General features: G+C 40.2%; 4 protein-coding genes, 1 long non-coding RNA gene and 1 other non-coding gene across 7 annotated transcripts; 4 read left to right on the top strand and 2 right to left on the bottom strand.

Moving 5' to 3' along the window:
* The first annotated feature begins 404 nt into the window (after positions 1 to 404).
* Positions 405 to 1,197, top strand: LOC104801827. Its single transcript, XR_769937.1, has 3 exons — positions 405 to 566; positions 685 to 883; positions 974 to 1,197. It is a non-coding gene; the product is annotated as an uncharacterized LOC104801827 (long non-coding RNA).
* A 10-nt stretch (positions 1,198 to 1,207) lies between these two features.
* LOC104801826 (squamosa promoter-binding-like protein 6) lies at positions 1,208 to 2,450 on the top strand. The gene is made up of 3 exons (XM_010525196.1): positions 1,208 to 1,461; positions 1,550 to 1,668; positions 1,835 to 2,450. Exons 1-3 carry the CDS (start codon positions 1,289 to 1,291, stop codon positions 2,266 to 2,268), a joined length of 726 nt encoding a protein of 241 aa, XP_010523498.1. The 5' UTR covers positions 1,208 to 1,288; the 3' UTR covers positions 2,269 to 2,450.
* Positions 2,451 to 2,546: 96 nt separating this feature from the next.
* LOC104801825 (protein SPIRAL1) lies at positions 2,547 to 3,813 on the bottom strand. The gene is made up of 3 exons (XM_010525195.1): positions 3,716 to 3,813; positions 2,873 to 3,169; positions 2,547 to 2,761 (listed from the first exon to the last, which is right to left on the bottom strand). Exons 2-3 carry the CDS (start codon positions 3,137 to 3,139, stop codon positions 2,684 to 2,686), a joined length of 345 nt encoding a protein of 114 aa, XP_010523497.1. The 5' UTR covers positions 3,140 to 3,169; positions 3,716 to 3,813; the 3' UTR covers positions 2,547 to 2,683.
* Positions 3,814 to 4,281: 468 nt separating this feature from the next.
* LOC104801824 (cell division control protein 48 homolog B) lies at positions 4,282 to 7,676 on the bottom strand. Of its 2 annotated transcripts, none has more exons than XM_019201105.1 (12): positions 7,484 to 7,676; positions 7,354 to 7,398; positions 7,136 to 7,191; positions 6,887 to 7,036; positions 6,513 to 6,620; positions 6,316 to 6,415; positions 5,911 to 6,201; positions 5,648 to 5,817; positions 5,389 to 5,517; positions 5,123 to 5,210; positions 4,955 to 5,032; positions 4,282 to 4,861 (listed from the first exon to the last, which is right to left on the bottom strand). In XM_019201105.1, the coding sequence occupies exons 1-12, from the start codon at positions 7,634 to 7,636 to the stop codon at positions 4,409 to 4,411; spliced, it is 1,821 nt and encodes a 606-aa protein (XP_019056650.1). In that variant the 5' UTR covers positions 7,637 to 7,676; the 3' UTR covers positions 4,282 to 4,408. The 2 variants fall into 2 exon arrangements, with proteins under 2 accessions (XP_019056650.1, XP_010523496.1); XM_010525194.1 differs by having other exon boundaries at positions 6,513 to 6,617.
* Positions 7,677 to 7,781: 105 nt separating this feature from the next.
* Positions 7,782 to 7,853, top strand: TRNAT-CGU. The gene has a single exon. It is a non-coding gene; the product is annotated as a tRNA-Thr (tRNA).
* Positions 7,854 to 8,027: 174 nt separating this feature from the next.
* LOC104801823 (ras GTPase-activating protein-binding protein 2-like) lies at positions 8,028 to 11,182 on the top strand. The gene is made up of 9 exons (XM_010525192.1): positions 8,028 to 8,156; positions 8,795 to 8,979; positions 9,233 to 9,533; positions 9,637 to 9,848; positions 9,977 to 10,133; positions 10,215 to 10,336; positions 10,438 to 10,503; positions 10,582 to 10,642; positions 10,743 to 11,182. Exons 2-9 carry the CDS (start codon positions 8,797 to 8,799, stop codon positions 10,946 to 10,948), a joined length of 1,308 nt encoding a protein of 435 aa, XP_010523494.1. The 5' UTR covers positions 8,028 to 8,156; positions 8,795 to 8,796; the 3' UTR covers positions 10,949 to 11,182.
* Positions 11,183 to 13,855: the final 2,673 nt, after the last annotated feature.

Here is a 13,855-nt window from a genome sequence, read left to right as displayed (position 1 = left end):
CATTTATATATATATATATATATATATATATATATATATATGTAAAGGAATCCCATCTGTTATCCATCATACGTGCTCATTGGATAAATCTCACACCTATATAAACCAACTGTAACTGACAGACAACACGTGAGCGGACAAAAAATTAAACCAAACTTTTTGATATGTTGACCATGCGCCTTACCAATTCATCTATTTTTCTAATATATATCAAGAAGCGGAAAATCTTCTTCCACCACAAACCATTTTTTTATTGCTTTGAAGAAAAGTAATATTAATCTCTTACAATCATTCGCTCTCGTTTACACTGTCCTCTGATTTTTCTTTTTTTTTTTCCGGTAAGCGGAAATAGGGGAGGCAAGCCGGGCTCTTCGAAATGTATTCCTCAATAATGCTTCTTCCCTTTTCCTGTTTGGCTCCCGAGAAACAGCGGTAAAAGTGGAAGGGAAAACAATAACTTTTGGAGTGTTTATGGCAGATTTTAGTGAAGGAAACCCTTTAGGATGCAAAGATTTGAGATTTTTCTAAGCCTCTGTACTGAATGATTCTGCATCATTTTTTTTTTGGTAAGGATTCTGCATCATTTGCCCTAGATTTGAACATAGTTTTCCCCTTTTTTTTTTTCCTGAAAACGAAAGAAAATGATGCGGAAAGGTATTAACTTTATTCTGTTCCTTTTCTCAGAAGCAACACCTGTAATACTTGACAGCCACCCAAATAACATATAGGAACACAGGATTCCGATTCAAAGATTTTCTCCGGAAACAAACAGTGGTCTGATTTTCTCTGTTCATCGCCGCTGTTTCTGTGACATTTGTGCTCAAACTCTGTTTCCTTTCAAGTTACCTGCTTGCTAACTTCTGTCGGAAATTGCAGAAATCCGGTCCGAAAAAAAACCTGTTCTTGTTATTGGATTATAGTTCTGAAAGGCTTTTGTTCGGATTCCCATGTTTGATGCTGTCTTCTTTTGTAGGTTTTGAAGCTGATGGAAGAAGATTGGAGCTACTTCTCTGAAGATAAAGCTCTAAGCTTTGAACAAGGAATGGACTTGCATAACGATGTCTTCCCCCCGACAAATACAAAGTTGTTAATCGGATTTGATCAGAAACCCTTTTACGATTTCGAACAAAACGCGTTGATCTCTGACACAGAAGCTGTCCAGAGCATGGAGATGATGATGCCGCTGTATGGCTGTGACTCCCAGCAGGATGAATCTGGTTCGTCCATCTCTAACCAGTTTATCGAACTCGAACGGTCGATTTCATCTTTGATCGATCTTTCACGGAGCATGGATGAGGGAGCTCGAATTGCTAAACCCATTTGCCAAGTTTATGGATGCGACAAGGATCTGAGTTGTTCAAAGAATTACCATAGACGGCATAGAGTTTGTGAGTTGCATTCAAAGAAGCCGAAAGTAATGGTTAATGGAGTCGAACGAAGGTTCTGCCAACAATGCAGCAGGTCTTAAACTAAGCGAAATCCCATCGTTTCTGGTTCTCTTCAACTTGATGCATGGTTTGGGTCATTGTCTGAACTGTGTGTAATGTAGGTTTCATCTGTTGTGGGAATTCGACGGTGAAAAACGCAGTTGTCGTAGGCGTCTCGCTGGTCACAACGAACGGAGGCGAAAGTCTCGCCTTCTTGGCCTCGCCCGAAAACCTTCTCAAGGTATATATATATATGTGTATATGATCTCTATTGGCTGAAACATTGTAATGAGAATTCAAGAACCTGCGTGCGATCGATATGAATTCAGGATACAACCGAACATCAGCCAAGAAACCAACCATTCTTTCACAAGATTTGATCCCTTTTCATCATACCCTTTGCGCAGAATCAGCAAAAGCCTTATCCCCTCACGGATTCATGGATGCTAAACCATACTGTTCCGACGGCTCTTCATCTGGTAAAGCACCAGCTTTTCAAGAACACCCCAGTGTATCCATGTCATCGTCGTCGTCGTCAGGAGGAGGAGCCTCCTCCCGTGCTCTCTCTCTTCTGTCAACAGATTCTCAAGATTTGTATCAATCCCATGATTCAAACCGAATGATGCATTGCTCACACGCGATGGGAGATACAGGTTTGGCCCGTCCGGACACGATGATACTGTATCAAGATCCGGAGCTTCTGAACGGAACGAACGCATGCGTACTGTCCGAACCAGAATCCACGGTCGATTTATTACAGCTTTCTTCACATCTTCGACGTGTCGAGCAACAGAGAAGCTTCCTCTCGTTTCCAGACAGCTACAACGTGGAATCACAATGATACACAACTGGTTTGATTTCTTTTAGCTACGAGTACGAGGTGTTTTTTTATAGAGCATAATGAGAACTTCCTCTTACCAGACTGGTTTTTGTGTTTTTTTTAATGGATCTGCTTTCCTATATGGGCCTTAAACTGGGAATCATATTGGGTTCAGTTTTGTATTTGGACATTATATTATGTAATATAACGAATTCCGAAAATTAAAACTACAGATATATATATATATATATATATATATATATATGTGTATGCATGCATATTATCATATAACAGAGACGAAGAAAGAAGCATGATCTTGATTCAAATGATTGATAGGAACTCTGAGAATTCAGACAGGGATGAGAAACGAACTGGTTATATTACATGCTCCATTGGAATATAACCAAACAGACAACAAAAGTACCAATTTTTTTTCTCACTTGCTGCCGCTGAAGAGGTAATCAAGGGATGATCCACCGCCAGGAGCAGCATGGACTTTGGTCGAAGGGCGATCCTGCGGAAACATATGAAATGGGTTTTACCACATGAAACGTCATCAGATGATGTATATTCATAGACGCAATCTGAATATTCATGTAAGTTAGCGTGGAACAGAGGAACATACGGTGAGAAAGTTGCCGGTGTTCTGTCCATCGGCTCGAACGTAGTTGTTCACCGATGTCCTGTTGATACCCGCCGGAACCTGCTTGACAATGTCCTCTGGCGGAGGAGAAGCTGCGGATTTCGGGGGAAATCCATTGTTCTGTTCGGTGGCGGCAGCAACTGGGGCAGGTGCAGGTGCGGGTGCGGGTGCGGGAGCGGGAGCCTCTCCGCCGCCGAAAAGATAACCTAAGGAGCTCTGTCCTCCACCGCAACTATTCCCACGACGCATGGTCTTGCCTAATGGCGGCTTAGTAACAGCCTGTCAAGTGAGGCAAAAGGGAAAGACGGCAGATTTAAGATTTTGAAGCAATGGGTTTCCAAGAAACTCCAAATGCTACCATTTCCTAACACATCCTGGAATGAATATAGCCTAGATTCGGGTTTCCATGACTATCATCCATTGAATGTGCATTACATAGACACAAACATATGCAAGACTACAGGATCTCGATCCGCATTCTTTCATCGAGATTCAACAAAGCGTAGGCTCAGAATGTCTACCTTAAGAACAACGGTGAAACAATGACCACACAAAGTTCATAACAATTTCAAACCAAGAGATTCGAAAGCGGATCTAGACAACCAAATCAATAGAAGCACAATCCTATAAAAAAACTGCCCTCATAAACTTGAAACTTAGAAACCCTAGATCAAAGTAGACGCCTAATCACGAGATGAGTCGGAGCGATATCGAGGGACAAAACAGTAGTAGAACTCTCGAATTCACTTCGGCATTGGCACCGGGGAATCGAAATCAAACAAACAAAGAAGACGATCTGGAGAATAAAAGGTTCTCGTGACGCACCTGTGATGAATTGCGGATCAGATCTAGAGAGAACTGAAGCAGATGCAGACCCAGTGGAAGAACAGGGTCGAGCGACTGAGGTTGAGCAAGCGAGCGAGATATTTAAGCTTAACGCTCCCCCCATTCTCGGTTTGCTCATGCCAGTCCGGTTCGCTTCGGTTTGATTAAAATTAAACCATCAGATTTTTATACTGAAATTCAAATTATAATTTTTATACTGAAATTTAAAATAACGGATGATAATATAATACATTTATGCTCCAAATATTATAATATTTAGTATAATTAAGGTTGAAACTGATCAGATTCTTGGTTTTGGTATTTGGGAGTGGAAGAAGCAAAATTGGAGAGAGCGAGTGAAAGAGCAGAGAATGTGGCGCGTGGCGCGTGGGACAGGATGTGATGTGGGGCCATTCAGTATAACTTTTCCCCTTTCTCTGGTTCTTCCATGTTCTATTAACCTTCCAAGTCTTGTCTTTTTCTGATTTCACTTTTTTAGATTTTTTAAAATTTTTAAAAAGTGAATAACAAAATGATTTATTTATTATTGTCTTTTCTAACATGTCTTCGCGTTGAACTTAATTCCTTACATTGTTAAAGAAGAGTTACAAAATCATTTTTTGTTCAATTTTGGGTTTCCTAAAAAAAATGAAATAATAAAAAAGACCCGTTGCAAATAATAATAAGAGAAACTCATGTAACTACAAGTTCATGAGTTTGGTCTCCACCCTTCATGTAATAATTCCCAGCAAGAAGCAACACGAATCCGATCACTCCGATCTTCCAGCTAAATCCAAATCCCAACACTTTCTTCTTCTTCTTCTCGACGGGTTTCATACTCGGATTCGTTCCTTTCGACTTCTTGAACGATGCATAAGCGTCAACCACTTCTCTCGTCAGCGCAGGTTTAAGCGAGTTTTTAGCTGTCTGAAAATGGCGATCATACACTGCGGTTGCCGCTATGTCTTCTCTGAGAGCCACCATTCCCGCTTCTTTGCACACACCCTCGAGCTCTGCACCTGTGAAGAGTTCGGTGCCTTCCGCAATCTTTCTCAGATCAACGTCGTCTCCTGTACTCATGTTTCGTGTATGAACTTGAAGGATCTCAAGCCGAGCTTCTAGATCAGGTGGCGGAACATAAAGCACCTAAAGACATGTCTCGGAAATTTGTCGGGGAATTCGGGTTTGATGTATCGATATCTAGAACTCATACAGAGGATAACGTTGGAGAGGACTTACCAGATCAAATCGGCCGGGTCGCATAAGAGCGGCATCGATTGCATATGGGCGGTTTGTAGCAGCCAGAACAAGAATTCCCTGAGGAAACCCATCATTCGATTTTAAGTTATTCAATTCATCGAACGTAATGTCGATTGAAAGGTGTGAACTTTTCATATTTACATGTACCTTTGCTTCTTCGAGTCCGTCCATTTCAGTTAGCAATGTAGATAGAAGCCTTTCTCCAACTGTAGAGCTGTTGCTTGAACTCTTACCTCTTACAATGACCAGCGAAAAACAAACACATTTGAACCTCTTTTTATGGTTCAGGTTTAGGATTTAGGGTTTAGGTTTTAGGGTTTAGGGTTTGAGTTATGATGTCCAAATCAAAGCAAGGATGAGCTTCTTGGATGGAAAAAGTAATGAGGGGTTGGATGAAATAACTGGAAACATACCTTTTACCGGCGACAACATCAGCCTCGTCAAAGAGTATTATGCTCGGGGAGGCAAGCCGGGCTCTTCGAAATGTATTCCTCAATAATGCTTCGCCTTCTCCAACGTACATGGAAAATAGCTCCGCGCCACTGAATATATATGTCCACATAAAGACAATAACCTCAGTTCCTTCTAAAGATTATGAATTTGCCAACTATGATGCAAAAAGTTTTGATTTTTGGTAATATTTAGGAGTTAAAAAAAAAAAGATAATCAAACCCTAAGGAAAAGAAAGAGGCTTGAGCAGCATTGGCAGCAGCTTTAGCAAGTGTTGTCTTTGAGCAGCCTGGGGGTCCATGAAGAAGAATGCCACGCACCGGCGATATGCCCATTCTCGTAAATGCATCTGAATGTTTGATCGGCCATTCAACGGCCTGCCTGAGCTTTTTCTGTCCATGAAGAAATACTAACAAATTCACCGCAACGGTAAACGAAGCACAACCACGTAAAAAGCAGAAGATTTTTTTTTTTAAAGTACTGACCTTTATGTCTCTAAGACCACCGATATCATCCCATGTCACTTCTGGAACTTCAACAGTAATGCCTCTGGTTATACTCGAACCCACTGTAGGCTTTGCATATCTAAAGTCTTGCATTGTTAAGCTAAAGGTATCAACATTTCCGAAAGATGCTGAATCTTTGGACCTTTCAACTGCAGATACGATTGCTTCACGGCACAAAGTTTCCAAATCCGCCCCAACATAGCCATTGCAAGATGCTGCAATCGCTTGCAGATTAATGGTCGGGTCTAAATTGATGTTCTTTGTATAAAGCTGATGAAGTAAGCAGAAAACAAATCGCTCTCAGAATTTTCCCCTTTCCCACAATTATCTGCAAGACAAAAAGACAAACTTGGAAGAGGTACAAATGAAGAAACAGGGAAATACCTCCAGAATTTTTAGACGGTCCTTCTCATTTGGCGTGCTCACTTCAATTTCAGCATCGAACCGTCCAAACCTTCTTAGAACAGGGTCAATGGCTTCTACCCTTCAAATGTAAGAGAAACAAATATGAAATAGGTTAGCTTGAACTCCATCTAAAGACAACGACCAGAGCATATCGATAAATATAGGTGGGCATGAACCTGTTTGTGGATGCAACAACAACAACTCCGGGTGCAGATGATGGAGGCTTGTTCGAGTCCATCAGTATCAAGAGCTGAGAAGTGACACGAGCATCCTGCTCTCGCCTGCTTTCATTCGTGGGAGGTTCCAATCACTTCATTAGATCTTTCATATCTCATAACTGTAATCTCAGAAATAAAAGACATGTATATGTATATGAAGAGCAATATAGTCATTAGTCCTTCAAGAGAAAACCACCAAGAAGAGCTCAACAATGTATCTTCCATCCATTGATCCACCCTCCTTGAGTATCAATAACAGTTAAAGGAATATAAACTGGAGATACAAACACTGACAGTAACAAAATTTTGGTTGAAAATTCTCTTTACAATACCTAGAATTACGACGAGGACAAAGGGCATCAATTTCATCAATGAAAATCACTGATGGCTTGCCTGAAACAACACGAGAAGACGCCTCTGCAAAAGCTTCCCTTAACACTTTCTCACTTTCACCAGCATGGGCTCTAAGAACAGATTGAGGGCTAAACAGAGACCACAAAAAAAAGGACCAATAAGCAATCTAAGGAAAAAAAGGATCTTTCTCCTAGCTCCAACAACATACCAGAAGAGAAGCTAAGTACCTTAGAACAATCAAATGTGCATCACATTCCCGGACAACAGCACGCACTAGGCTTGTCTAAACACCAAATGTACCAACACGCCGCCATTAGAGCAATCAAATTAGCTTGGGGAATATCATCAAACACTAACAATACAAAGTCTGGAACTTTTCTTTTTTTTCAATCGATCCTAGTAATGTTCAAACCTGAAACTTTCAGAAACCAGGGATAAAGCGTACCTTCCCGGTTCCAGGAGGGCCATACAAGAGCAACCCTCTAGGCCACTGAGAGAAGTAAAGCGAAAAGCAGTAAGTAAACAAAAAAGGGGGGAAAACCCAGATGATGAATCGAAGATGGGTTAGGGTATACTTTGAGACCAAGCTTTCGGGCTTCACGAGGATAGAGAAAGGGGTAGACGATGAGTTCTCGGAGAGCTTTGAGAGCCGTGTCGTTTCCGGCGATTTCTGCTTCCGCGCGCCATGTCAGATTGCCGGCGCCGCAGCTACTGCTCTCCCTCCCCATCGGAAAACAAGGTTGAGTCGAATTGCTGTTTCACTCCGGATTTGCCGCCTGGTTCAGGGAAAAGGGTTTAGCGACGTAGAGCAAAGGTGGGTAATTATGGTTAAAAAGTAATTTATATGTAATATTAAGCATAAGGTGATAAGTTGCCTCCGTAGCATAGTGGTATTGCGTTCGCTTCGTAAGCGAAAGGTCGCGAGTTCGATCCTCGCCGGGGGCTTTTATGTAATTTTTGTGTTTTGTTTTCAGCACAAAGGACTTTTGATGGGCTCTCTTTTTGTGTATCGTAGGCTTATATGGGCCTCGTGAATTATCGAAGTTAATGGGGCCCACTGAAAATATAAAAGGAAAATTCCCTCCACATCCCGATACAAGTAAGTTTTCAATAAATTAATGTTAAATCAAATTACCAAGAAACCTACAAAAAATTAAAACTCTCTCTCCTGAGATTTCCAAGTAAAACCCTAGAAGCCATTTTTACCTCTCTCTCAGAGATTGATCGTGGTTGTCTTCTCACTTCCAGGTATTGCTGCTGTTTACATCAATCTGCTTTTGTTTTGAGTGCTGTTAAGTTTCTAGTTCTTGTTTGCTGTTCCTGCAGCCAAGTTCGGGCCTCACCCCCTCCTCCCAGACTCTGTTTACTGTCTGGTTAAGATCTATGGAGCTCTTCGATGGTTCTAGGGTCATTATCAAATTTTGCTGAATATTTTGCTAGTCATCTGGATCTGCTTGAATGCTGCTTAACTTAGCGAACTCGCAAGCCTATTTTTTTCATTCAATTTCGTGTCTCTTTAAGTATTGAGAACTGTTAGATTTACTGAGATTTAGGAACTTTTGCGCAACCTTTGAGGCGGAGCTGTGTTTCTGATTTGGAGCCAGCCATCCTGTTGTTTAAGGTTTTGGGGTTTTAACTTGATTGCCCTGCAACTGTTTCATTTTGAAGAATTAGAAGTTTGAGATTTGGTGCTTCTTTCCTAAAACGCTTTTTTATGGTTTTAATTAAGGGTTTATGGTTTAAACATCGTTATTAATTATCAGATTCTTGTTGTGGTATCCTTATTAGCCCTACTCGTATTGGTTGGAACAAAAACTTTTTTTCCTGGTTCTTTTATGTTGTGCTTTTGAGTTGACCTAGAGTTATCTATATCTTGAATTGTGCAGAGATGGCAGCTGAATCAAATGCTCCATCATCAGTTGATCCACACATTGTGGGGAATGCGTTTGTTCAGAAATATTACAACCACTTATATGAATCACCTGCCCAAGTCCATAGATTCTATCTTGAGGACAGTGTGTTGGGCCGACCGGGTCCTGATGGTGAAATGGTTTCTGTCAAATCCTTAAAAGTAAGCCCTTTCGATATCAAATCAATTTACAATGTCCAGATGAACTGGACATCTCATTGTTTTCCATGATGTTTGGTGTTGATGTATGATTTTTTGTTTCTTGTCTTGTTCCAGCAACTAATTGTCATGTTCCTTATCATTTTTTTCTGTAATTTGTTTGATTCTACACCGTGCTTGACTTCTTGTGTAATATTTACCATTTTTTTATATGGTTTAGCAAATTTTTAACGGAATATTCTTACATCATGTGCAGGCTATCAATGATCAGCTGATGTCCTTTGATTACCAAAACTCGAAGATCCAGATTCTGACTGCTGATTCACAAGCATCTTACAAGGATGGAGTTGTAACTCTGGTCACGGGTTTAATAACTGGAAGAGACGGAGAAGGAATGAGATTTTCTCAATCATTTTTCCTTGTGCCCCAGAAAGGAAGCTACTTTGTACTGAACGATGTGTTTAGGTATGTATCTGATGAGTTGGCTGAACCAGAAGCTAGTAATAAGGAGGTCAAGGAGAATCCTCTAGTAATCCAGTCTTCTGCCGATGTTTCAGGTTAGGATTACTTATGTTTCGTCTGAATTTTATTTCATTCTCTATCTACTTTTGTTTTGAATTCATGAGATTATTGATCACCCATGCGTGTATCGATTATCAGCAAAAGAACCTGTGGAGCCAGTAAAAGAAGCAGAAGAGCAAATTAATATTCTCGATCAACCTGAACCTGTAGTAAAACAGGTAATGGAAACTTCAGTGAAAAGGCCAGAAGATATTACAGAAAATGGAGATGCCAATGTCTCGGAGAAGAAAGTTGTGAACGAGAACAGCAACGGCCATAAAGCTGCTCCCAAGAAATCATTTGCAGTAATTGTGAGTTCCCTTTGTTATTTTTTTTAAATATCATCTCTTGTCGAATTTACCTTATAATAATAATAATAATAATAATAGTAATAATAATAATCTAGATGATCATAATATCTGATCTTTGATTTATGCAGGTTCAATCTCTGGCCCAAAATGTTACTCCTTTCCATGTAAAAGCTTCTCCTGCTAAACCTAAGCCTGCCGAAAAATCAAGCCTTGTTCCTGAACCTAACATTCCTGTGCCATTACCTGAAGAAACTCCTGCCAAAAGCGCTGAACAACCACAACCAGGTTATTCATTGCTTCATTGTCTCAGAACTGTGATATTTTCTGTTACCGTGTCTTATATGGTTTATGTTTCTCGTAAATCAGCCGAGGGTGGCTCTATATTCGTCGCAAACTTGCCAATGGATGCGACACCTGAGCAACTTCATGAAACTTTCAAACATTTCGGGGCTATCAAACAAGACGGTATTCAAGTCAGGAGTTACAAGGTTGGTTACTTCCTGAATCATCTTGGGAAAAACTATGTGTTTTGTTTTGGCCACAGAAAGCAGACTCGTGTTAACCCGAAAAGAAAATTTTCTACTTTCAGCAAAAATGGAACTGCTTCGGGTTTGTAGCATTCGAATCTGCTGAAGCGGTGAAAAATGTTCTCCAGGTATACATATTTATCACCCACCGTCTCAAACTTTATGAAAGTCTTCCGGTTTTAAATCTTTGAACTGAAAAACTCCAGGCTTATCACGATTCTCCCATCAGAATCGGCAACAGGAGAGTTTCCATAGAAGAAAAGCGAGGCAAGTTAGATTTCTATAATTTCCCCAACTGCCCAATGAACATTGTCAAGATCCTAATTTTAGTTCAAACCTTAACCATGTCTCTTGAGTTCTTTTGCAGCCAACGAAAACGGGAGACCTTCCGAGAGAAACAGGGGATTTAGGAACGAGAACGGGTATAGGCCCCGGGGAAACAACATGAACGGAGGGCGAGGAGGGTATGGGCGTAACGGGTACGAAAGACGGGTCGAGTTGCGAAACGGGGAAGCTCCTCCTAATGGCAAACCTTATCAGAATGGTACACTTGACAACACTCATCAAGCCTAAACAACACCACACCAGAGAGGTCATCGTCTGCCTTTTTTTTTTTGGCTCATTGATTCAAGAATCAGAAGGATATATAGGTAGAGAAGAACGGGATAAGTTTACGGGTTACATTATTATTATTATTATTATTATTATTGGCAAGAATCCTCCTCTTGTTTCTTGAGATTTTTGTTCTTGTATGGATGGCCTTGACGAGAATTGATCCAATTGCTGCCGCAGCTTCATTTGTTTTTTCATCTGGCATTTTATTTGTTCTCGTCGTCTTAGAGTGAGTATCGCAGACTAGTATTAGCCAATGGTTTGATGACACGTTGCGTCGGATTTCCTTGTGCTCCCACTTTACAAAACACAAGATGTATCAATCAATCTTTTTTTTTTTTTGGATATTTCACTTAAAATTTCTGGTTTCACAATGTCATCTTTTAATCAATATCTTAATATAACCGGAAGTGGTTAGTTGATGATGATAAACCCTAAACCACGAATGTTTAACGATAATCATTTAGTATATGTACTGTACAATTTGTGAAGTGTTTATTCATTGCAGTGATAATAGTTAGACCAGTTTTGACAAGGTTTTGTTGTTCTCTGCCACTTTCCGGCAGCAACTTGACTTCCAAGGGTCCCACCAGCGAGTTAGTTGCCGAGTCGCCATTTGCAAAGGGCCTCAAATCAGTTGAAATTTAATTAAAAAAAATAATCACTACTGTCATCTGAAATCATTCTGAATTTTGCAAGATTTCGAGTGGTCCCGTTTGCTTTCGATTCTGCTCGACACAACGAGAGGAGATGGGGAGAATCTTCTGTCGGGGAGACACGCGTGTCGTCACCAGGGTTAGCGAGGCGCTTTCCGACACGTTTCCATACAGCGGCGCTTTGCACCGCCGATAATCCACCTGCCACGTGTCGTTCGGACAGCTCTTCCGGCTTCCACTAGCTTCTGCATGTAAGTTTAAAATTCTTCAAACTCATCTAAATCATGATCTTCAATATGCATCACTTTAACATACAAGATCATGAATGCGGAAATACAATTCTGAATCGAAAAACATACCTCCGGCCATTGAAATTCTTGAATTGAAATCTGAATATTTGGTGCTTCTAAACCTTTAACAATACAATACTGATGGTGTATTTCTATCTGTTTTGCTTGGCTTAGGGACCAAATACGTTACCCCTATTTATTGTTTTTTCTCCATCAGAAAAAACTGCTATTGAGGTGGTTATCATGCAGTTAACACAACATGGAGGAAATATTAGACCATTAACATAATGGGAAGTTAATAATAAAAACTTCCAACATTCTCCCACTTGGTCTATATATTTCTCTTAATGTATCGATTATCTGTATAAGAAACACAATATATGAATCATGGCGATAAGTCCTCTTAGTACGAGTATTATCTTCCATGTATTACAGTATATCATGTGTCTTTAAACTTTATATGATAACATTACTTAATGAATAAGTCTTATGCTTATTCTAGGTCCAAGTAAGTGAGTCTTTTAATATCAAATATAGTGTACACTAAAGAAAAAGATACTCACAACTCAATAAGAGTTTCATGAATACATAAATGTACGTACAAATGAAATAATCACATCATGGAACCAAGTCCCATACTCACAACATGATCCCTGAAGTTCTTAATTGGCATGCCCTTAGTCAGATGATCAGCAATCATCAATTTAGTGCTAATGTGTTCAATGACCACTTTCTTTTCTGCAACATGTTCTCTTATGGCTAAGTACTTAATGTCGATGTGTTTACTCCGACTTCCACTCTTATTGTTCTTAGCCATGAAGACAACAGCTGAATTATCACAATATAATCTCAATGGCCTAGCAATAAAATCCACAATTCTAAGCCCGGATATGAAACTCTTCAACCATACACCATGCGACGTTGCCTCGAAACATGAAACGAACTCAGCTTCCATAGTGGAAAGTAGCGGTCAATGTCTGTTTGCCACTCCTCCATGATACAGCTCCACCGGCAAGCATAAATACATATCCAGATGTTGACTTACGCGAGTCAACACAGCCAGCAAAGTCTGAATTTGAGTAACCGGTGACCTCTAAATTGTCCGTTCGTTTATACATAAGCATGTGATCCTTCGTACCTTGTAGGTACCTCATCACCTTCTTTGCAACTTTCCAGTGGTCCAAACCTGGATTACTCTGATATCTCCCTAACATTTCCACGACAAATGCAATGTCAGGTCTTTGCAAACCTGAGCATACATAAGGCTTCCAACTGCAGAAGCATATGGAATGTTCTTCATTTGTTCCCGTTCGAGCTCATTTTTCGGGCATTGATTCAAATTGAACCTATCACCCTTCACAATAGGTGCTGGACTCGGTGAAGAATCTTTCATCCGAAACCTCTCCAAGACTTTATTGATATAGATCTCCTGAGACAAACCTAGAATACATCTAGATCTATCTCTATGGATCTTAATGTCGATGACATAAGATGTCTCACCCAAATCCTTCATGTCAAAATTCTTGGAGAGAAATTGTTTCACCTCATACAACAACCCTTTGTCATTGGTTGCAAGTAAAATGTCCTCCACATATAGAATAAGGAAACAAATCTTACTCCCACTAACCTTCTGGTATATGCAGTTATCCATGGTATTTTCTTCGAAACCAAATGAAGAAATGACACCATGAAACTTCAAATACCACTGACGGGAGGCTTGTTTCAATCCATATATGGATCTCTTAAGTTTGCAAACCAAATGCTCACCACTACTAGAGGAGAATCCTTCAGGTTGTTTCATGTAAACTTCTTCCTCTAGTTCACCATTAAGGAATGTCGTTTTCACATCCATTTGATGTAAATCCATATCAAAATGGGCAACTAATGCCATGATCACACGAAAAGAATCTTTCTTTGATACA

This window comes from Tarenaya hassleriana, unplaced genomic scaffold, assembly GCF_000463585.1.
Source record: "Tarenaya hassleriana unplaced genomic scaffold, ASM46358v1 Cleome75, whole genome shotgun sequence".
In the NCBI taxonomy this organism is placed as follows: domain Eukaryota; kingdom Viridiplantae; phylum Streptophyta; class Magnoliopsida; order Brassicales; family Cleomaceae; genus Tarenaya; species Tarenaya hassleriana.
This window is presented reverse-complemented; position numbering and strand designations above follow the sequence as displayed.